Raw genomic sequence first — 25,418 nt, forward strand, 5'->3', positions numbered from 1 at the left:
AGAACTATTTAGGAAGTGGTGGAACTTAAACAATGTTCCAAACAACCACTCCTAAATGTAGGTTTGTATACAATAGCAAAATTAAACAAAACTAACCCAAGGTAGGGTTAATGAGTTACAAGACAAGGAAACTAAACAAAACAAAATCTTCTTGAAGAATTTTCCACCAAGGGCAGCTAGGACAGGTTTGGAACAGCCTTGAAGTCAAGGGGAAGCTTCCCAAATTGGTCTCCACCAAGCCTTCACCAAGTTAGCCAAATCCGTCACTAATGGCTTCAAATCCGTCACTAGTTTTGTTTCCAAATCCGTCTCTAATTTGTGACCTAAAATGAAAACAAGTCTTGGCTGCAAAACAACAAAAAAATTAGCCTATCCAAAGGTGTTTCACTCAGGTTGGGTGTACCTCAATCTCCTTCAAGTATAAACTCCTTTGAGATGATCCAATATGTCTCAATTAAGCCTTCCTTCCAAGTGTGATGGCTTGAAGAAAAATTATGTCTCACAAGGAATAGCAACCAAACAAGAGAGAATAGAGGCCAATGAATGAAAACTGAAAAGCACAATTTAGAAAAGGCTATACTCTAATAGGAATTAGTGTGACAAAACAAAGAGAGCCAAGAAGACACAAAGCAACAAATAAAGGCAATTTTCAAAGGCTAGCACACAAAGGATTAAACCTAAGAATGGCACTAGAATGGATTACAAAAATTAAAACAAAAATTTGTGCAATGTTTTGATGGTTTTAAATTCTTTTTCCAGCCACTGGACAGCAAGCAAACCTTACAAAAATTCACACAAAAATTCAAGGCCAAGTGCTACAAAATTTGCTTTGTTTTCACTTTAATTTTTCTAGATTTTCTCTTTTGTTTTCTTTTCTTTTCCTTTTCTTTTTGTCACTTTTCTTTCTTTCTTTTCTTTCAATACAGAGTGTAAGCACTTCAAACAGAGGCCAAACAATTAATAAAGAGGTTTCCAAGTGGTGGAGAAAAGAAGAACAAGAAGAGTAGAAGTGTAAGTGTACTAGTCAAAAATTTCAACACAAAATGTTACTAGTTTTAGTACTAGTTTGTTATCTTCTTTTGTACACTTTAATTTTCGTTTTCAATACACTTCTACCTCTGTTTTCTTTTATCAAAACAAGCACAAGACACACTAGGAATTTCTGGTCACAAATTGCTAAGAAACTATTAGCAAAAGAAGTTCACAAAAATTGACTCTAGAACATGTTAGGTCTAATAACATGCATTGGAATCTTTTATGAGCACTCTAAGATTTATTTAATGTCCAACCAGCAATAACACCATACAAGAACAGAGGTTAACACATTAAGATTCAAAAAGAAAAAGGCACAACAAGAATTTAATGACAAGTAAAAGAACTACACATGACTCTAAGACAAAACTAGTAGATTAAGAAATATAAAAAGCTTGTAATCTTGTTTCTTTTTAGGAATTTTTTTTTATGACCGAATATTATAGGAGTCCAAAGAAAGATATAAGCAGTCCTAAAACAATTAAAAAGACATACAAAGAATACCTAAGGCACACACAAATATTGATTCACAAGAAATTATAAAATGAATCAAGAAAAGCAAGACAAAGTGAGTGTGTTCTATAGATTTATGGTTGTGACACAAGAACCACTCAAGGCACACAAACTCAAGACTCAAAAAGGAAATACATGGAGGAACAACAAAGACACATAACAAGATGATATTGGACGAACAAACACAAGACAAAAAGCATAGGAACGAATTTACCAAGGAGACCTAGCTCTTGATACCAAATGATGGAAGACTTGTAGAAGAAACCCGGATTGATGTGAGTCTCCTTCAAGCTCCTCCCTAGACCTTGAACTCCTTGATCCTTCCTATGCTTGGTTAAGGCTTCCTATGGAGGAGGAAGCCTTAAATCCACCATGGTTGGTGGAGGAACACTCCCAAGAGGCGCCACTCCTTGAAGAAGAGATAAGCCCCTTCAATTCTCACCACACTCTTCTATGGAAGGGATAAGAGAATTGGATGCACTCAAAGAGGTTTAGGGACTTTTGGAAGAGAGAAATCTGAACTCAACTCAGAAAATGCAATCTCTAATTCATCAAAAGTGTCTAACAAGGTTAGGTTTACAAGTATATAGGAGTAGGAAGCTTAGAGAGCAAGCTAGTCTTGACCATGGTTCACTAGGAACCATGGTTGAGTCTAGCTATAACCGTCCAAGTTAAGAAGGCTTGGAGAGAAAGCTTCTCACTTGGCTTGCTTGGTAAGCTAACCAAGGAGAAGCTTGTGCTTCAAGCTTCCAAGCTAAGAATGCCTCAAGCAATTCGGCCAAGGAACCAAGTGTGAACACAAATCCGGCCAAGTGTGAACACACTCCAAGGTGGGCGGCTTTTTGGTCTTAAGTTACTCCATCCATTTCTAAAAAGGTTAATTTGGTTTAGTTAGGTTCATCCAATGTGAATGAAACCTAGCTAAATCAAATCTATGAAAAATTAGGAGTAAAATGAGCCCAATATTAAAATTTTAGCCTAGGACCACCTTTGGCTAAATTGCTAGGAGCACACTCTAGCTTACTAAGGACACTCTCTATTTTGCTATTGCCACTCCTACTAGAAAACTAAAAAGGAATGTATTTCTAGGTTAGGTTAAATGGAGTCAAAGTGTCCAAGTAACCTACCCTAGAATCTATGTACAAAAGCTACTAGAAAAGAAAACAAAGTGCCTTACAAATACAAAGGCAAAAATGCACCTATACAAGTATCTACTATATACAAGGTACAAAGAGACAACTATACAAGTATATACAATGGAAACTTAAGGGACTAATAAGAGGAACTATAATCAATGCTCATGATGAGCAAAGGTCTAAGAAGCACCTCCTCTTTAGAAGCCTCCTCTAGCTTCCTAACCATGGACCTAGTCAAAGGTCCAATGGCCTTCAAGTGTACATCTTCCTTGGATGGTCCTCCATCATCTTATCTCCTCGTTAGAGTGAGTTTAGGGATACCTTGAATGGCCTTCACCTCCACTTAGTGAAGAGAGCCAACTAGAACACCCAAAACACCATCCTCCCTTCATTTCTCATATTCGCCCAAGCCATCACCATCTACGCCCACCTTCCTTTTTGCCTCACCCTTGAAGGACATCCACCCCCTAAGGTCACCATCTTAGCCTTGGCAAGGAGCTCCTCTTCACCATTGACATTTGTTCATCCCCTTGGTGGAAGGAGTCCATCATAAACTCCTAGAACAGAACATGAAACTCCTAAAAACATAGCACCAGCCAAGCATGTCACTCCGAATCCCCTTGAATTCCCAGCTGAGTACATGGATAGGTCCATCCACTAGAATGAAATTTCTTGTTATTCTTCTCATTCTTCCTCATGAACCTCCTCTTGTTCACTTTCCACCACTCTCCTTACCTCATCAATTTGTCCATTCTCAACTAAAATTAAAACCCTCAAATTCTTTTATGGACAACGATGACTAGGCCCATATGCTAACCCACATCAGAAACATCTGCCCTCTTCTCTCCTTTTCACATACTCAAGATAAGATAAATTCCTTGTAGCTCCTTTTCTTGACCAAGAATTCACACTTTCACCTAGTTTTGTTCTTGAAGACATGACCATAGCCTTACTTCCTCCTTGTGCATTATGAACCATTCTATTAGATGCTTGAGAATTAATAACACCTCCTCGAAGGCCCACTCGTGACACAATCCCCCCTCCTGCTTGGTACCGTAAACCTGAATTATTGCGATTAAAAGGACCCCCATACGTGCGCGCTTCTTTCATCGCCTTTTCCACATCATGCGCTACCTCCATGGCACATGTTAGATCCTTAAGGTTGTGAGGAAAAACTTGACCCCTGATGTCTTTATGTAGTCTTTCTAGGAAATAACCCAACAACTAATCCTCTAGTGTAGAAACTTCTTGTGCTACTAAGAGTTCAAATTCTTATACATAATCGTCCATGCTCGAAGTCTATCTTAGTGCTATCAACCTTTCATACACCGTGCTACGACCATCCACCAAACCTCCTCAACAAAGTTGTAGAAAACTTCTCCCAAGAAGGGTTCTTGGACTTTTGGCGCCAAAAATAGAAATAATGAACAACATTCCCTTCCATCCTTATGAATGCCAGACGCAATTTCTCTGTAGGTCTAACTTATTTCACCTAAAAATTTCTCTACCCTTGCTGATGGAATCATGCTTTGGAGTGCAAGAGGTGACATACTCAAAGATCCAAGAGGAGTTGGCTAGACATGAAGGTTTGGGCCAGCCAGGGCCCAATGGGTCTTATGGGCCTGGGAAGGCCCAAGTTGAACTTTTCATGGGCCATAGTTTGTTATAGCTATTTTCATATGTTTTGTATACATCATGTTAGTATAGGTATCATATATTTTGGTCTTGTATTTTGGACCACATAGAGTAGCATTTTAGGTTTTAGGCTAGTTGGGCCTAGTTTTGGGCTTCATGGGCCTTTGGGCTTTTGGTACCCAATATTGGGCTCATTTTCATTCTTGTAATTTTTCCTTTCCATTGTAATTGTTGAACCAATGTAATTAGGTCATTAGAATAGGAAAATACAAGGAATACTAAAGTAAGCTAATTAGGTTAAATTAGGTTTCATTTGGAAGCCATTTAAGTTACATTTGAGTCACATGTTTTGCACCTTTGGTGGCTGAACATGTGACCTCAAATTAACCCTAAATGACACTCCAAATTACACTTAGATGCACCTTAGGTACCTGAATTTTCGGAGTAGCACATGGGAGCCAAAATTTGAATTCAAATTTCAAATTTGAATTCAAATTTTGGGCGCCACATGTCATCTTTTGATTTAGGCGCCCAAAGAGTGCAAAACCGTGCTTACTTAAGTGTTCTTTCACATCTTTGTATTCACTTTGAATGATTAATGAAATTTGTGAGCCATAGTGCCGTGTTTCCCTCTCAAAGTCTCCTTGAGTTCAACTTCAAAAACCTTAGGAATTCACCTAGAATCCTTCTCTTTGAAGTGTGCTCTCCATTGATGCTTGAGCTTGGATGCTTCCATCCAAGTCTAGTCCTCATTCCACTCGTGTTCCTTCATCATTCCAGAGTTCTCCATCTTCGGATTCAAGCTCCTTGAAGAAGATCCAAGCCTAGGTGAAGAATAGGAGAAGAACAACATTCACTCCTCCTATCTTCTTCCATCACTTGCTATCCTCCTTAGAATCATGTTCTTTCTTGTTCATACTCTCTAGAATCAGCTCCTTGATTTGTTTCATGTCTGGCATATTGTCTTTAATGTAAACAATGTCATGCTTCAACCCTGTCAATTTCATCCCCTGCTTGCTGGTCAACTTCTCCAAAGCTCCCACTTGATTCTCCATCATGTTCTTGAAAGATCTGGTAGGCTGTACCTATCGTAACCCAAAAATTTTCAATCTCACGACTAATGATTTAGACATCCTTTTGAAAATCTCATCAATTAAGGAATGCCCGGATACTAGACTAATCCTTAATTAATGGTTTTGAAAAATGAGTTCATGGAGTCACCACCAATGTTTTACTCAAAACATTGGAAAAAGAAAAGGTTTTTAAAAGTTTGATAATGGACTTGATAACCAGAATTGGGTTCGGGGTTGGTTACGTGTAGGGAAGGTATTAAGCACCCCTAAAAGGCCCTTAATCGGTACCCTATGATGAAGTTAGCATAATAAGAATTAATAGTTAAATATTTAATCCCTTTTAATAATAGTTATTTAAATGCTTGAAATTTAAATTATGATTGATCCTAAAATGTCTACACAATTTCTTTTATTATAACGATATTTAAATTGAGAGAATAGAGAAAAGATAAGAGAATTGACTGAAATACCTCTTAGACGAGCTTTACTGAATCTTCAAATATGAGGATCTATTAGGCACTTTTTGGCGACCTAACACACTACAATATGCCTCACAAAAATGTCAAGAAATACAAAAAGAGAGAGAAAGAGAGAATTTTCGAGCTATAAAAAGATCTGGATTGATTTTTTGGTCACGAGAACTATGCCCGAGTCTGTTATTTATAGACATCAGAAATTACCAAAATGGTCCGTTCTAGATTCGAAACGGGCCATTCTGGATCTGTACGTTATGTGTTAATTCTACATCTTGGAACGACCCATTTTGAAATCAGAATGACCCGTTCTAAAATTGAGTTTTAACACATAACTACCACGTTGGAACGGCCCGTTCCAAACTAGGGTTTTAGGCCTTTTTGGTGGTTTGGAACGGCCTGTTCCAATTTTAGAACAGGCAATTCCAACTTGAGAATAACTCGTTCTAGTTTGGGAACAGTCCATTCCATTTTGGGAACAGCCCGTTCTGGGCTACTAAGTCACCCTTTGTTGGGCTTTAGGCCTTCTGATGTCATGTCCTATTGTTTCCATGCTTTGGGAGCTCCTTTCCTTGATAATAGACGTCCATTTCATTGCTTTTGTGAGATCAAACAAAATTGGGTGTCTACAACTGCCCCTCTTTACTTGTCCTTTGGAATAGTTATGTGTTGCTTTTCCAAAGGCAAGTAAAGATGTAGATATTTCATCCAGGTCTTCTCTTCATCTCTTTGGTGCTGGTGTTTCTGAGTTGTTTCCCTGGGATAGGTGTATCTGCTTGTATCCTCACCTTTTAGAGCAGTTGAGTGTTGGGTTGCGTACTCTATTGGGTTACAAGGCTGACAAACTATATATATGATCTTCAGTCTTCAAGTAGATGCTCCATGCTATGGCTTCTCTTGTGATAGTGAGGTAGAGATCCGGGTCTTCGCTTTTGTTTTGACAATAGATACCTTCACGTTGTTTCCTTTAGATAGACGATGCTTACTTGTATCCTTGCCCCTTGGAGCAATTGAGTGTTGGGTTGTATGCTCTGTCGGGTGTCAAGGATGGTAAACCAAATCATTTTGGCTTCAAAATCCATGTAAATGCTTCATGTCGCTTCTTTTGTTGTTGTGTCTGAGTCTTCCCCATTGCTTCAATAGTGTAGATGCCCCCACACCATTTCCTTTGCATAGATGGTGTTTACCTATATCCTTGTCCCTAAGAGCAACTAAGTGTTGGTTTGTATGCTCCATCGAGTGATAAGGATGGTAAACTTGTACCATCTAGGCTTCTGGCTTTGATGTCGATGCATCCTACTACTTCTACTTGCTTCATGGTAGTGTGTTTCTTCATTTGTAACTTGTTGAAGAGGGGGTATATTTTGAGCTCAGCCTCTCCAAGCTAGTCTGACATTTAGGGCTTCAGCTGGCCCAATGCTAGTTTTAGGGTCTAGCAACCCTTACTGATCTTATACTAGTTTTGGGGATCTAGCAACCTTTACCGATCTTGTACTAGTTTTGGGGATCTAGCAACCCTTACCGATCTTGTACTAGTTTTGAGGATCTAGCAACCTTTACCAATCTTGTACTAGTTTTAGGGATCTAGAAACCCTTACCGATCTTGTACTAATTTTGGGGATCTAGCAACACTTACTGATCTTGTACTAGTTTTGAGGATCTAGCAACCTTTACTAATCTTGTACTAGTTTTGAGAATCTAGCAACCCTTACCGATCTTGTATTAGTTTTGGGGATCTAGCAACCCTTATTGATCTTGTACTAGTTTCGGGGATCTAACAACCCTTTTCGATCATGTACTAGTTTTGGGGATCTAGCAACCCTTTCTGATCTTGTACTAGTTTTGGGGATCTAACAACCCTTTCTGATCTTGTATTAGTTTTGGAGATCTAGCAACCCTTACTGATCTTGTACTAGTTTTGGGGATCTTGCAACCCTTTCCGATCTTGTACTAGTTTTGGGGATCTAGCAACCCTTTCCAATCTTCTACTAGTTTTCTCATTGGTGTTGTTGGATGAAAAACTGCCCCAAGGAGGATGGGCAGGAGACGCTTGATGTGCCCTTGTGTTGGTGGGCAGAAATAGATGGATGACAAGGATTCTGGTGTTGCCCCTACCATGTGAGTATTGTAATGCCTCTCCAGGCATCAACTTTTGGTAGATTTTTTTTTAATTTCATTTTTGTTTAGCTTCGGCTTTTTCATGCCTGAAGCTTGCCTTTTTCTGCTATTTTTCTAGATGCTTTGGCTTTTTCAACATGTATGAAGCTTGCCTTTTTCTACTTTATCTTTTGTTGTCATCATTGGTGGAGGGATCCCATCCCTTGACGATGTTATTTGCTGAATCTTTATTGATAAGTATTATTTTCGAAGCCACTCTTGGCTTTGGTAGGAAAGCATTCCTGGTCTTGGCATTTTCATGGATCTTCCATCATTCGATTGAGGAGTATAGCTCTTCAAGATAGAATAAGGCTTGGTGGTTTCTTCATGCTTGTAGACTTGATTATTCTTCCTCGTCCAATTCTATCCCATCTTGTTGTTGACATGTCTTTCTTTTCTTGGTGGCTATATGAAACCACTTGTATGGAATGCCCTTGTTAGGGCTAGGCTTTTTGACATGAACTTGGCTCTTAAGGCACTGTCTAGCTGTTGATTTTTTTTATGAGTGCTTCGGCCTCTTGGTTCCCTTAACAAGTGATGGATAGACAAACACAAAGAATGCAAGAATGCAAAAGAAAATGCAAAGCAGGAATGGATTGGATTTTTTTAATTTTTTTTAGTGAACTTATACCCTTTTTTTCAAACTTCTACCCTATGCATGTTATGGAATGATGCTTCTATGCTAATTCTTAAAATGCAAATTTATTTTTACATTCAAGAAAATAATCTATGTGCATTGATCAATGACATGGATTGTTAGCCTTTAGCCCTGTCGAATTTAGTGTTGCTTCTTGAACCTGAGGTTTGTGTAGTTTGCCCCTCTCGTTTGTACCAAATATGATATGTTAGCCCTTAGATCAGGTGTACCTAGACTCTATTCTAGGACACCTCCATCTTTTCCTTGTGAGTGTTCACTATGCATATTCCGTGTATCTCTCAAATTTATCTTAATGTCATATAGGTCAAGAGGAAAGAGAGGAAGGGGATATATACATATATTTTTTTGCAGAAGTTTTGTTAGAAAGGATTTTTTTTTCAAAAATGGATTTTAGAAGAATGGTTGGTCGAGGTAGGCTAGTGGTTTAGGCTGATGAACAAGCACATTCAAAGTGAGGAAAACATTTTCTGCGTTAGCTCATTATTTCCTTCAAAGTTAAGCGATGACTTGGGATTGCATATTGATTAAATGATCTTCCCGAGCTGCCTTTCAGTTTTCAGCTTGGGATGCTGCTTTGTCCTACCTTTTTCCTAGGCTACCCTTTTTGTTTGTGGATCTCCTAGCAGACCTTTCCTATTTGATCCTCACTTTTTCCTAGGCTACCCTTTTTGTTTGTGGGTCTCCTAGCGGACCTTGCCCTAATCTTTGCACTGCCCTCTTAATGGGTTTCTTACGGGGCTTTTGTCTTTGTAACATTTGTGATCATCTTTCATTCCTTCATTAAAGGGGGATGCCCCTTGCACTGATTTCGTTTGGACTTCAAGTCATGCCAAATTTTATTGATCTTTATGTATTTTTTTATTGCGTATTAAGCCATTGTTTCTAATGACGTCCTTATTTCAAATGTACTTGTTCATTTAAGGTTTGTTGACGAGGCTTAGAGTAGATAAAAGGGAGAAGAGAAATGAAGTAGAAAAGTGTATGGCATTAAAATAGAATTTTCAATTTACACGTGCCCATTTAATGTAGCTCGAGGGCCCTGGCATGCCCCGAGTTCGTGATTCATACACAAAGAAGTAGAGGAGGTTGCCCCTTAGAGAGGCCTAGGTCATCTGACTGTAGAGCTAGTCCTCCACTTGCTTGGATGTGGTGCTTCAGAAGATCTTGTGTAAAGGGAGGTCCTTTGGCTTCTTCTCTCATAAAGGTGTTGTCAACACATATCCTGAGCCTTTCCTAAGAAGTAGGAATAGGTAGAAGCAATGATAGAGCTTTCCATAGAGTCTTGCTTCTCAAGAGGAACATTCAAGTTGTCTATCGATTTTTAGGTCGAACAAACATTTCTCTTTTCTTCTTCTTTTTGGCCTAGAATTCCCTTTGCAGGTTTTCATTCTAGTAGCTTCTTAACAAGAAATGCTTCTTTCTTTTTGAAATCATCTTTCAAGAAAGCTCTATTCACTTTGCCTTAGTGTTTGAGGGATTCGTCCTCCTCAGGTTCTCTTTATTGGCTTGCAACTTGTTAAGAGTGTGGATTCATCCATTCCTAGCCATTTTTCCTATTCCGATTGGATTTCACGGCTGAACGACATGGCTTTGTCCTCTTAGGGAAAAATTTGGCGTTTTGATAATTATGGAGTTCTTTACCCTAAACTCTTTATGCATGGCTTACTTTCCATTACTTCTGACTAACGCACATAGGTTAATTTCCCTTTTTATTCTCGTTTATTCTTTTACAAAGAAGGATATGTTCTAAATGAATGTAATGCAGAATGCAGAGAAAGTTGAGAATAATAAAATCAGTCTCATTGATTTGTTTATCTATGAATGATTTTGACAATATTAAACAAGAATCTATATTAGATTCTAAGAAGACTTACTTCAACACACATATCAAAGCAAGGGCCCAACCATAGTATTTTTTAAAAATGGATTTGGGATTTTCTTTAGAGTGCAGATACTGTCGTATATTAGAGCATTCACTTTTCTTAACTTTCTATACATACTGCAACCTAATAAAATAAAATGAATGAAATTAATGAACTAATCTAGAATGCATGTCATTTTTTTTTGCCTAATCTTTATCATGTTTCTATTATCTAAAGGGGAATAATGCATGGTAAAGATGAGATTTCTTTTATTCATTTTTTTAAAAAAAAGAGGAAACTACGCATATGATGTTAATGGAATGATAACTTAAGAATGTACAAGGGGTATAAAATTTTTATTGTTAATATTTTTATTTCTTTATTATTTGTTTGCTTATTTTAAAATTCCAATCCATCTTATTATAACAAAATAATACAAACAAATGCACACACATGCTCAATCAACGTATACCCATGAACGATTATGTTCAAATCCTTGGTCTATGTTCCCTGTCGAGAAAAGTGTGTTGTATAGGACGGTTCTAATCTCACTAGTCTTTAAGGCCCCCAAGGTGCCCCCATTATAGGGACCTAGTATCTTTGTTGCTGTCACCTGACAAACTCTATGGTCTGTCACAATATTTTAGGCTAGGGTAACCGGTTATCACCTTGAGTGTGATTATCGACAAGGCTCGCAAGCTCCAAGGCTAAACTTGGGCTAGTCGTACGTCAACCAATCCCTATGTTTAATACCCTTATGCCCCCGGGTGTAGGGGAAACTATTGTGTGCAAAGGTTTGTGTACAATTTGTATTCAAAAAGATGTAGAATTTAAACAGGAAAAAAGATATTAAAGCCATACAAGTAAAACAAACAAGTGAAGGGGATGAGATATTTAAAATATAATTGTTGTTATGATAATTTCATCATATATTTGGGCTTGACCCTCTTTAAACTTCCCTAGTGGAGTCGCCATCTGTCGCAACCCGAAAATTTTTGATCTCGCGACTAATGGTTTAGACATCCTTTTGAAAATCTCATCAATTAAAGAATGCCCGGACACCAGACTAATCCTTAATTAATGGTTTTGAAAATTGAGTTCATGGAGTCACCACCAATGTTTTACTCATAACATTGGAAAAAGAAAAGGTTTTTAAAAGTCTAATAATGGCCTTGATAACCAAAATTGGGTTCGGGCGTCGGTTACATGTAGGGAAGGTATTAAACACCCCTACAACGCCCTTAATCGGCACCCTATGATGAAGTTAGCATAATAAGAATTAATAGTTAAATATTTAATCCCCTCTATTAATAGTTATTTACATGCTTGAAATTTAAATTACGATAGATCCTAAAATGTCTACAAGGTTGCTTTTATTATAACGATATTTAAATTGAGAGAATAAAGAAAAGAGAAGAGAATTGACCTAAATACCTCTTAAATGAGCTTTATTGAATCTTCAAATATGGGGATCTATTAGGCACATTTTGGCGACCTAACACACTATAATATGCCTCACAAAAATCTCAAGAAATACAAAAAGAGAGAGAAATAGAGAATTTTCGAGCTATAAGGAGCTCTGGATTGATTTTTGGGCCATGAGAACTGTGCCCGAGTATGCTATTTATAGATATCAGAAATTTCCAGAACGGTCCGTTCTAGATTCAGAACGGGCCATTCTGGATCTGTACGTTATGTGTTAATTTCACATCTTGGAACGACCCGTTTTGAAATCAAAATGGGTCGTTCTAAAATTGAGTTTTAACACATAACTACCACGTTGGAACTTCCCGTTCCGAACTAAGGTTTTAGGCCTTTTTGGTTGTTTGGAACAGCCCGTTCCAGTTTTAGAACAACCTGTTCTAATTTTAGAACAGGTCGTTCCATCTTGAAAATAGCTCGTTCCAGTTTGGGAATGGGTCGTTCCATTTTGGGAATAGACCGTTCTAGGCTACTAAGTGACCCTTTTTTGGGCTTTAGTCCTTTTGATGTTATGTCCTATTGTTTCCATGCTTTGGGAGCTCCTTTATTTGATAATAGACATCCATTTCATTGCTTTTATGGGTCCAGATGAAATTGGGTGTCTTCATCACCAAACTATTAGGACCCTTTATTTGGTAGAAAGGAACACCTAGAAAACAAAATAGGAAAGAGAAAAGTGTATTTCTTTAATAAACTGGAATCAGTAAAATTGAAATTTTTAACAAAATGTACTCAAAGAAGCACTTTCCTTTCACACTATAAAACCCAGTCGTCTAAAATATATCACTCCAAAAACTCCCTTCCTCTTAAATTAGAGGGTTATTTATAGTAAAAATAAACAATTACAACTAACCCCTTACACCCTTGTGAAATACATTTGTAATAAATTCCTAACAAACTAATGAGGTTAGCGGAAATACACACTGAAGGGGGGTTGAATGTGGGTGTTTAGATTCAAAGGAAAATTTTAGATTTATTTCACAAGAGTACTTTTGGCAAATTTTAGATTTAACAAAACTAATTTTCAATGTAGAAAATTAAGTAAACTGGTTTTTAGTCTGGAAAACGTTATCGTTTGGTAAAATAGTTTTAACAAGGTCAAATAAGTTTTCGTCCAAAGTTTTGTTGCAAAACGAAGTAGATCAGTTATACTGGTTCACTCAATCTAAGCTATATCCAATTTCCTTCCGCAAAAAGGTTCCACTAATCACAAAAGATTACAAGTATTCTCAGCCACTTCTGGCTCGTCAACTAGACGCTAATATTCTTAACCACTTCTGGTTCTACAAGTACTCTCGACCACTTCTAGCCCATCGGCTTCGCTCACCAACGCTAGTATTCTCAACCACTTTTAGTTTTACAAGTACTCTCGACCACTTCTGGCCCGTCGGCTTCACTCACCAACGCTAGTATTCTCAACCACTTCTAGTTCACAAGTATTCTTTCTACCAGCCTCTTCAGGCTTTACAACAGTTGTGGGTTTTGAGTGTGTGTATTACTCTCACAGAGAGGATTGGATAATTTCTACAATCACTAAGGTGTGTAACCTTTATTTTTCTGAGATAGGTGTCTGAGTGTTTGGTTACTCTCGTAGAGAGGATGAACTATTGGCAACACTCACTAAGATAAGATATCTTAGTTTTTACATAGATATACAAGAATTTCTTTAAAAAGAAAAAAATTGGTTTATACTCTTGATTTTCTTTTTCGTATTGCACGTTTTTCTCTGCTTCTTCTGTTCTTCTTCTTCTTGGCCTCGATACTTATACACTTTTTGATAAATCTGCCCGTTGCTTTTAATTTGAATTTTTCCATTAGAGCGTAGGCTTGTGATGGAGCTAAGTTGAAGAAGATTGGTGAACTTCAACTTCTCCATGCTTGGATCGAATGTTCTTGAGGTTATCCTTTGGAAGAAGCTTGAAATCTCCATGAAGAAACCTTCAATGGAGGAGAAGCCTTGGAAGGAAGTTCGGTTACTCCTAGCTTGTTGTAGAAGCTTGAGGAACCAATGCAAAGTTTGAAGAAACTTTGGTGAGAAACCTTGAGAGAGAATTCTCTTCGGTTTTGGTAAGGGACTCTTGAGAGAGAAATCAGAATTTTATTTCTCATATGTTCAAAAGTGAGTACAAGAGTAGGAAAATCAAATATATAGGGGAAGGTAGCTTGTAGGAGAAGCTATCCCTAACCATGGTTCACTAGGAACCATGGTAGGGTAAGCTTTAACTCCCACGGTTTAGGTAGCTTGTAGGAGAAGCCAACCTTGACCATGGTTCACTTAAGAACCATGGTAAGGTTGTCTTAACCTCCCTAGGTTTAGAAGCTTGCAAGGCAAGCTTCAAAACCTAGAGGTGCTAGTTCAAAAATTCGGCCAAGGAGGAGAAGGAGAGCTAGGCGGCCTTTGGGTCATTTTGCTCCTTGATTTAATTTGAAAAATCTTGATTTGGTTTAGTTAGGTTCATCATATGATGATGAGACCTAGCTAAATCAAATCTATGAAAAATTAGGAGCAAAATGAGTCCAATATGTAAAATTTTGCCTAGGCCCAACTCAGGCCCAATTTCTAAACACACACCCTAGCTTTGCTAATTGTCACCCCTTTTTCCCTACTAAAAAAATACAAAATGAATGTATCAACTAGGGAGGTTAAATGGAGTTAAACTCTCCAAGTAGCCTACCTTAAAAACAATATACAAACACTAGGAAAAAGCAAGTAAAGTGCCTCACAAATACAAAGGCAAAATAACCTATACAAGAGACTATTTGAAGCTATACAATATATACAAGTAGAACTAGGCTTCTCTTCATGATAGAGCATTCCAAATGAAGACTACCTTGGGCTTGGCAAGTCCACTAGTCTTTACAAGGTCTAACTCTTCCTGTATTCTTCTAGCCATAGCTCTGGTAACTGGGCCCTTGGCCCATGGTCTATCAGCTTCTGTCGTAGCAGATGGACGCTCCGTTCATGTTCATGCAGATCTTCTCATTTAATGCATTTGATCTTGCATTAAATGCTTGCTTGCATTTGTGGAGCTTCTCTGACGCAGTCGACTTTGAGTTGTGAATGCATTCTTGCCTAATTTTTTTTATTCACGATGATGTCCTCTTGTGTTTCTTGTATAATTCATTTCAATGTGATTAGCGGACTTCAGACATGTTTCAAAATTATCGACTTCGTCTGGTTACAAGATACTACGTCTAATCTTGACGACCCTTTTCGTCTAAGTGTGGAAGTTATAACTTCGTCTTTTATATTGGTTCTTTCTGATGGTCACTTCATGTTGATGTATTGGCCAATTTGCATTTGATGCCTCAGGCTTCTATTGATAGACTTTGTATTGGATTTGAATTTGAATCAACCTTAGCCTTGATGCTGGCCCTTTCTATCGTCTGACATTTTGTCTAGCCAGATTATGCTTGAACATATTCCAGTGTTTGAACTTCGTTATCCGACTGAAACACTAATGAACATGTTAGTAATAACAATATGTATTATATTTGTCATATTCAAAACCTTAGTGAGAATTGCGAATGCGCTTCATCTGACTTAATAATCTCCCCCTTTTTGATGATGACTGTGAGACCCGTGGCTGGTATATACACACTTCCCCTCCCAACTCTCACTATAAAAAATTCTCTTCCCCTCTCAAGGCTCTCACTTCTCCTTTTCTTCCTCTTGCTTGTGGTGATATTTGGCAGCTGAAGGTGCTGATCAAGCGTAGGTAAGGGCTAGCTGAAGATTTCCTCCTTTCTTCATTCAAGTTTCTCTTCTTCTCCAATCTCCGCAGACCCGAAACTCGGATTTTCTTCAAAACTGAGGTAAGGGAAGTTAGTATTTTGGTTGCATTTTTGACTGGAAAATAGGTGTAGGAACTCATCTGGCTTCTGGTATTTGATTGAGTTTTGGCTGGGTTGCTGGAAAAATTGGGGGTTTTGGGGTTTTATGGTTTGGAGTAAAAATTTGGGATTTCTTTGATCTGTTGTTGCATGCGTATAAAGCTGGAACTTTCGAGCTCCTTGAAAAAAATGTAGCATTTTGAACCGTTTGCATGTGAGTTTGCTGTGAAATTTTGCAGGTTTTGGGAATTTTTCGAACTTGTGAGAGTTACTGATGAGTTCGCGCTGGGCGTTGTTCTTCGCGCCGGGCGCGCGACCACCAGGAGACTCTGTTTAGGCAAGTCCGCCGCGTGCAAGGCTATGTGCGCTAGGCGAGCTTGTAAATGGGAGTCTCTGGTTGGCCTGTGCCGGGCGTGGCTCGAGCTACGCTGGGCGCTCCTTGAACTCGCTGGGCGCGGAGGCTCCTTTGGAGTCTCTGCCAAGAGCACGCCAGGCGCAATTGCGAATTGCGCTGGGCGCGAGACCTTGGTAGGTCTCTGCCTTCCCCACGCTGGGCGCGGGTTAGGCCCTGCTGAGCGCACGAGACTCCTTGAGTCTCTGCCAGGCAGGCGCTGGGCGCAATTTGGAATTGCGCCAGGCGCGGGAGAGCCTTGGTGCTCTCGGGTTGAGTCTCGCTGGGCGCGAGTACTCCTGCGCTGGGCGCGCTGGTCCTGGTGCTCTCGGATCAAGCCGCGCTGGGCGCGCCCTCGAGTGCGCCGGGCGCGCAAGGAGATGATGATCTATATGATGTTGGCTGTTGAGTTGTGCCGAAATTGTTAATCAATGATGTTATATGCTGAACCAAGTTGAATTTGATGAATATGCTGTGATAACTAGGGGATAAAGCTGAGATATATATATATATATATATATATATATATATATATATGTTAGTTGTATTAGAGGTGTATTGTTGAGCTGGAATCAATGGATTAATAAGATAAATTATATAGTATAGCGGAATTATAGACTGTTGGGCTGAATTGTAGAAAATAATAATTTTGTTGAATGGCTGTGCTGTGTTATGCTGTGTTGTGCTGTGCTGTGCTGTGCTGAGCTATGCTGGATTGGGTGATATTATAGCCGCTAAGTCGGTGCTGTTGTTAGCCACACATGTGGTGCTGATTCTAACCGCTAAGGCGGTGCTGTTGTTGCCGCTGCGCGGTGCCGTTATAGCCACTCGAGTGGTGCTGTTGTTGCTGCTTAGCAGTGCTGATATTGCCGTATTGCAGTGCTGATATCGTTGAGTGGTGTAAGCTGTACAAGTGTGTGATAACTGTATCTGTGGTTATTCATATTGATATTATATAATTGTATGTTGAATTTTAATTTCACTAGCTTACCCTTTTGCTGTTTTCCATGTTATTGGACTGCGATGATCATACTATGTATGGGAGCAGGGCAGGAATAGGTGGGCGTCTTGCAGTGAGTCTCCGGCGGACCTTGTAGCTATTTTGCTTGTGTGGTTGTTTTGCTTGTAGCTACTTGGGATAGTAGCATTTGGTTGTAAACTTCTTTGGTACACTTTAACTCTAGTCAGACTGGAACTTGGTATATTTATATATTCTAGATCCTATATTTAGATACTTGTTCTATCTGTCTGGTGTTTCTAGTGTGCTATGCCGTGTGTAGTGACCAGTCGGTCGTTACAATGACAAATATAATCTATCAAGTTCATATCAGATACAGAGCATAATATCATTTAATGTAGGGGATACTATAATCATTCCGTTTCCTGAAGTTCCTCCCCCTAAGTTAATGCTCTCCTCCTTACTACATGATTGGTTTAGTTTGATAGATTTTTTTAATTCTTTCTCTCTCGCTTTGTAATCAGCAAAAAGAAATAGAGGGTGAGTATGACATTCTAGTGATCATCTATCAATTCTATTCCTAGCCTATCTCTCAGCCAAACATATTTATCTTCTTGAAGGGGTTTCGTGAAGATATCAAGAAGTTGTTCTTCAGTTTTAACATAAATCAGTTCAAATGTTCCGTTTTGCACATGATCTCTAATGAAATGATGTTTAATCTCTATATGCTTAATCCTAGAATGCAAAACAGGATTTTTGGAAATATTAATAGTGACAGTGTTATCGCAAAGTACAGGAATACTACTTTCGTAAATGTCGTAGTCTTCTAATTGATGTTTGATCCATAGTAGCTGCGTTAGACATTGTCCTGCGGGAACATACTCAACTTCACAAGTGGATAGGGAAATCGTGCTTTGCCTCTTGCTAGTCCATGAAACTAAGCAGCGACCAAGAAAATGGCTTCCTCCGCTAGTGCTCTTTCTCTCCCATTTGTCTCTTGCATAATCTACATCACAATATCCTAGAAGAGAAAAGTTCTGGCTTCTATAAAAGTTGATGCCTAAGTTCGGTGTTCCTTTTAGATATCTTAAAATTATTTTAATTGTTTGCAATTGTACCTCTTTAGGTCGTACTTGGAACCTAGCACAAATGCAGACGCTGAACATGATGTCGGATCACGACGCTGTTAGGTACAAGAGAGAACCAACCATTCCTCGGTATATTGTGCTATCAACATCTGGTGATTCTTCGTCTAGACGAAGAGTTGTTGAAGGATGCATTGGTGTCTTCATTGGTTTCACATCTTCCATCTTAAACTTTTGTAGCAGTTCTTTGGTGTATTTCGTTTGATGAATTTTAACACCTTCGTCTAACTGGACGATTTGAAGTCCTAAGAAGAACTTCAATTTTCCCATCATGCTCATTTCAAATTCATCCTGCATAAGCTTGGAAAATTCTTGGTAAAGATTTTCATTAGTGGCACCAAAAGTTATGTCATCAACATAGATTTGGACTATTATGAAATCATCCTTGATTGTTTTTCTAAATAGGGTGTTGTCAATTTTGCCTCTTATAAAGTTATTATCCATTAGAAAGGAGCTTAGTTTTTCATACCATGCACGTGGTGCCTGTTTTAATCCATATAGATTCTTATTTAATTTTAAAACATAATATGATAGTAATTCATTTTCAAAACCAGGAGGTTGACATACATAAACTTCTTCTAAAATTGTTCCATTTAAAAATGAACTTTTAACATCCATCTGATATAATTTCATACCAGTACATGTAGCAAAAGCAAGTAAGATTCGAATGGCTTCTATTCGAGCAACAGGTGCAAAAGTTTCAGTAAAGTCTATACCTTCCTGCTGAGAGTACCCTTTTTGCAACTAACCTTGCTTTGTTTCTTACCACATTTCCAGATTTGTCCAATTTTTTTTGTATACCCATTTTGTTGCTATGATTGTCCTGTCCTTAGGCATTGGAACAAGTTTCCAAACATCATTCTTCTGGAATTGACTCAGTTCCTCTTGCATGGCTTGAACCCAACTTTTGTCTAATAATGCTTCATCCGTGGTTCTTGGCTCTGTTTGAGATAGCAGAGCAATTTGTGCTTGCGTTTTGAACGAACTTCTAGTTCTTACTACATCCTTTACCTCTCCAATGATTTGCTCTTGCAGATGATGAGCCTTCATCTACCAGTTGCGATTGACTGGCTCTATTCTCTCTTCCATCTTATTGAGTTGCTATTTCTTCAGACTCAGGCTTTCTCGATTGATCATTGTTGACCTGCATATTCTCAAAGAAATTGCCTAGCTCTGATGTTTCTTTATCATGCATGTGTTCATAAAATTTAACGTGAATGGCTTCCTCAACAGTTTTAGTTCTATTGTTGAACTCTATAGGCTCTTGACCTCTCAGAGTATCTAAGTAGGATACCTTCGTCGGTTTTTGGGTCAAATTTTCCTAAATTATCTTTGGTATTTAGGATAAAGCATTTACATCCAAACGGATGAAAATATGATAAGTTGGGCGCTCTCCATTTCCACAATTCATAAAGAGTCTTTTTTAGTAAGGGCCTAATATATATCCTATTTTGAATATAACAGGACGTATTAACTGCTTCTGCCTAGAAATGTTTAGGGGTACAGAAATCGTCTAGTAAGGTTCTTGCCATTTCTTGTAAAGAACGATTCTTTCGTTCTACAACTCCATTTAGTTGTGGAGTTCTAGGTGTTAAAAATTGTGTTATTCCATTTTCTTCACAAAATTCTTGAAACTGTTCATTTTCAAATTCTCTCCCATGATCACTTCTGATAGATGCAATTGATATTCCTTTTTCATTTTGAACTCTTTTGCATAATACATGGAATACCCTAAAAGACTCATCCTTGTGAGTTATGAACAATACCCATGTCCATCTAGTGTAATCATCCATAATGACCAATCTATATCTTTTACCACTCACAAATGTTGTTCTAGTGGGATCAAATAGATCTATATGGAGCAGTTCAAGAGGTCGTGAGGTGGAAACATGATTTTTGCTTTGAAATGAACTTTTAACTTGTTTCCCCTTTTGACATGCTTCACATACACAGTTCGTCTAATGCACAAGATTCGGTAGTCCTCTTACGAGGTTATGCTTTTTCAATTTTGAGATTAATCTCTGACTTGCATGACCAAGTTTCTTGTGCCAGATCCACTGATTTTCATATGAAACTAAGCAATCAACATTTTGATTTTCTAGTTTATTAAGCATTATTTTGTACAAGTTTTTGCATCTGTTAGCCATGAATAATATGGATGAATCAGGTTGACTAACAGTACATTTATCTTTGTTGAAGGATACTTCATAACTGTTATCACACAATTGACTTATGCTTAGTAGATTATGCGTTAATCCTTTAACATACAAAACATTATCAATGGAAATAGAGGAGTTTATACCTATTTTACCTATTCCCATGATATATCCTGTCTTTCCTCCTCCAAATGTGACTTGCCCTCCTTTCTTGAACTTGAGGTCTAGGAACATAGATCTTTCGCCCGTCATGTGTCGCGAGCAGCCACTGTCCAGGTACCATGATTGGGCACTTTTTATTTTTGTTGAACAAATCTGCAACAGGCACTATTTCAGTTTTAGGTACCCAAATGGATTTGGGTCCATGAGTGTTAGTACTAGAGGTTTTGGAGTCCCTCTTCTTATGCATGTGACTGCATTCGGACATAAGTCCATTCTTTCCATACAAGGAAGATGCATAAGTTTTTGTCTTGATCTCGGACTCAGTTTCAACAAATCCTAATCCTTTCTATCTTTCCCACTCCTAGAGTGCTTTAGAAGATGCTCAAGATTTTTAGTTCCCAGTGTGAATTTTGACAAATCAGATTTTAATAAATCATTTTCTTTGGTTAATTTGATTACTTCTTCAGAAGTTGAAAGAAGCTTTGTATTTTCGTTTTTCAGTAGACGATTTTCTTCAAGTAATTCCAAAATTCTTTTCTTTTGTTCCTTATATGCTATAGAAATATTTGTTGAATCTGATAGAAGTTAATTATATGCATGCTTAAGAATTTTTAGGTCAGATTCAGTTACCTCCTCATTATCTGATTCTGATGATGAGTCTGCGTCTGCCATGAGATAGATGTTTGCTTCTTTGTCTTCCTCTAACGATGTTGTGTGAAGATCCTCCCTGGTGGCCATCATGGCTTTCTTCTTTTTGAAGGGAATCAACTTCTTCTTCTCTTTTTCCTTTTCTTTTTCGAGTTTCGAACATTTTATTTTGTAATGTTCAGGTTTCTTACATTCATAGCACAATGGTTGTGCCTTTTCTTTGGAAGGTCTGCTATATTTTCTCCATCGTATTCCTCCCTTTTTCTTCATCATTGAATGAATCTTCCTTGACAGGAAGGATATTTCATCGTCTGTGTCATAGGTTTCCTCACTGCAGCTATCATCGGTCGTATCATTAATCTTTAGCAGTTTTGAGGAGGATGATGTTGACTTTGTCTTTTTCACATTTAACGCAATAGACTTCTATTTTCTCCCAGCATCATCTTCTTGTAACTCCAGCTCATGAACTTTAAGGAGTCCAATGAGTTCCTCCAGAGAGAGCTTTTCCAGATTTTTGGATGCTCTTAGAGCAGTGACTTGTGGTCTCCATTTCCTGGGTAAACTTCGAAGTAATTTATGGTCAAAATTATCATAAGTTCTACCTAGGAAGGAAAGTTCATTTACGATGGTTTGGAATCTTCCAAACATAGTCTGTATAGATTCTCTTTCTTCCATCTCAAAAAGTTCATACTTACGTGCCAACAAGCTTAGCTTGTTGCGTTTTACCTCTAGGGACCCCTCGTATGTTAGAGCTAGGGTGTCCCACATTTGTTTGGCACTTCTGAAGCTGTGAACTTTGGTGTAATGCTCTTCAAACAGAGCACACATGAGCGCATTGCGTGCTTTGGAGTTCAGCATGAATCTTTGTTTTTGCTCTTCAGTCCATTGTGCTCTGGGTTTCTCGTTTTCAGCTTGATCTAGGGGAATGTAGTTTCCTTTCTCAACAACGTCCCACATGTATATATGACATGCATCAAAGAATGAAATCATTCTTTGCTTCTAGTAGTCATATTTTTCTCCTTTGAAGAGGGGTGGTCAGTTTACGGCTTGTCCTTCGTTTTCCATGATCGTTTCCCCTGCAATGTTAGATGGTCAACCCAAGTGGTCAAGCTCTGATACCAAATGAGGTTAGCGAAAATACACACAGAAAGGGGGTTGAATGTGTGTGTTTGGATTTGAAGGAAAATTTTAGAGTTATTTCACAAGAGTACTTTTGGAAAATTTAAGTAGAATCTTCGTCTAGTGACTTTTGTTTTAACAAAACTAATTTTCAACATAGAAGATTAAGTAAACTGGTTTTCAGTCTGGAAAACGTTATCGTCTGGTAAAATAGTTTTAACAAGGTCAAATAAGTTTTCATCCAAAGCTTTGTTGAAAAGCGAAGTAGATCAGGTGCAAAGTATGTAATGCTGAAAAGTAAAAAGAATGCACAGACAGTTATACTGGTTCACTCAATCTGAGCTACATCCAGTTTCCTTTCGCAGAAGGTTCCACTAATCACAAAGGATTACAAGTATTCTTAGCCACTTCTGGCTCGTCAACTAGAAGCTAGTATTCTTAACCACTTCTGGTTCTACAAGTACTCTCAACCACTTCTGGCCCATCGGCTTCACTCACCAACGCTAGTATTCTCAACCACTTCTGGTTTTACAAGTACTCTCGACCACTTTTGGCCCGTCAGCTTCACTCACCAATGCTAGTATTCTCAACCACTTGTGGTTCACAAGTATTCTTTCTACCAGGCTCTTCAAGCTTTATAGCAGTTGTGGGTTTTGAGTGTGTGTATTACTCTCATAGAGAGGATTGGATAATTTCTACACTCACTAAGGTGCGTAACCTTAGTTTTTATGAGATAGGTGTCTGAGTTGTTGGTTACTCTCATAGAGAGGATGAACTATTGGAAACATTCACTAAGATAAGCTATGTTAGTTTTTACACAGATATATAAGAATTTCTTTGAGAAGAAAAAAATTGGTTTATGCTCTTGGTTTGCTTTTTCGTATTGTATGTTTTTCTCTGCTTCTTCTGTTATTCTTCTTTTTGGCCTCGATACTTATACACTTTTTGATAAATTTTCCCGTTTCTTTTAATTTGAATTTTTCCATTAGAGCGTAGGCTTGTGTCATAGCAGATGGACGCTCCATTCATGTTCATGCAGCTCTTCTCATTTAATGCATTTGATCTTGCATTAAATGCTTTCTTGTATTTGTAGAGCTTCTCTGTGTAGTTGATTTCTTTGATATCTTACTCCAATCATGATCTATGTATATTTGTACTTTTCTCATCAGTTTAGCCGCTGCGGTGCTTTCTTTTTCTGAAAAGTAGGTGTCTTTTCTCTGACGCACTCAATTTTGACTTGTGAATGCATGCTTGCCCAATTTGTTTTTATTCATGATGATGTCCTCTTGTGTTTCTTGTATAATTCCTTTAAATGTGATTAGCGGACTTCAGACGTGCTTCAGCATTCTTGACATCGTCTAGTTACAAGATACTACATCTGATCTTGACGACCCTTTTCTTCTGAGTGTGGAAGTGATAACTTCGTCTTTTATATTGGTTCTTTCTAATGGTCACTTCATGTTGATGTATTGGCCAATTTGCGTCTGATGCCTCAAGCTTCTATTGATAGACTTTGTATTGGATTTGAGCCTGAATCAACCTTAGCCTTGATGCTAGTCCTTTCGATCGTCTGACATTTTGTCTAGCGAGATTATGCATGAATATATTCCATTGTTTAAACTTTTCATTATCTGACTGAAATACTATTGCACATGTTAGTAATAACAATATGTATTATATTTTTCATATTCAAAACCTTGGTGGGAATTGCGAATGCGCTTCGTCTGACTTAACAACTAATTCACTCTGTTATTCTTCCTCCTATATTTGTAGGGTGTGTCTTGGAGGTTCATTCTCAAGCTAGCCTAACAATGTAGTTGTCCAAATAAATGTAACAATAAACATGATGCTTAATGTTAAAAATTCATGTTTAACGTTCACAATTTAAGCATTGTTGAAGATAATCAAAACTATGATTGACTCGAGAAAACAATATAATAAGGAACATAGTAATTCTTGAGATTGTGCAAGTGGCTTGGATTTGAAGTTAGTGAGAAAACACATAGAAGGGGGGTTGAATATGTGTGTGTGTGAGAACGAAGGAATTTTAAAACCGTTTTCACAAAGGGACTCATTTTCGTATGATGAGAATATTACTTTGAACACTTAGAGACGATGTAAGGTTGGCTTAGAAAAAAAAAAATTTCTTCTGAGGGTTTATCGTCTGCTTGAAGAGAAAGTTTCTTATGAGAAAAATATTTATTTTAGATCATGAGTTGAACAAGTGTGTTTTTCATCTGAAAATAGTTACTGTAAAAACGATTTAACAATGGACAAAATTTTCAATATGATCTATAAGCTAACCAAAAATTACGTCTCAAGAAAAGATAAGAAGTGCGAAAAGTTTTATACTTGTTTGCTCGACCTGAGCTATGTCTAGTCTCCTTCAACTGAAGGGTTCCACTAATCACAATAGATTACAAGTATTCTCAATCACTTCAAGTTTGCCAACTTCACTCGTCGACGCTAGTATTCTTAAACCACTTCTGGTTCCCCAAGTATTCTCAAATACTTTTGGTTCGTTAACTTCACTTGTCAACGCTATTATTCTTAAACCACTTCTAGTTTTCCAAGTATTCTTTCACTAGCCTCTTCAAGCTTTACAAACGATAGATGTTTTGAGTGTGTATGCGACTCTCACAGACAGGTTAGTATGGTTTCTACACTCGCTAAGGTATTCGACCTTAGTTTTACAAGGATATGTGTTTAGAGTGTGTGTGTAACACTCGCAGAGAGAATAGGATAGTTTCAACACTCTGATCAGTGTCGTACCCGATCAAATAAAATACGAAATTTGTAGTACTAGGAAGTGACTCCTAGGTCATCTCTCAAGGAGAAACAATGCCAATCCGAGGTTCATGTAATACAAACAAACACATAGTATGGGGGCGTTTCAGATTCAAATGAACAAAAATGTCAATAGTAATCAATGAAATAGTACACTTTCCAACTCAGTCATCACACACACATCATTGGTTCAAAAT

The 25,418-nt window shown here is 38.0% G+C and overlaps 1 protein-coding gene across 1 annotated transcript; it reads right to left on the bottom strand.

Annotated features, from left to right (window-relative positions):
* Positions 1-21,738: 21,738 nt before the first annotated feature.
* On the bottom strand, positions 21,739-22,272 carry LOC109794060 (uncharacterized). The gene has a single exon (XM_020353524.2). It carries the CDS (start codon positions 22,270-22,272, stop codon positions 21,739-21,741), a length of 534 nt encoding a protein of 177 aa, XP_020209113.2.
* Positions 22,273-25,418: the final 3,146 nt, after the last annotated feature.

Source organism: Cajanus cajan, chromosome 2 (genome assembly GCF_000230855.2).
Source record: "Cajanus cajan strain Asha chromosome 2, NIPB_CcT2T_4, whole genome shotgun sequence".
Lineage (NCBI taxonomy): Eukaryota > Viridiplantae > Streptophyta > Magnoliopsida > Fabales > Fabaceae > Cajanus > Cajanus cajan.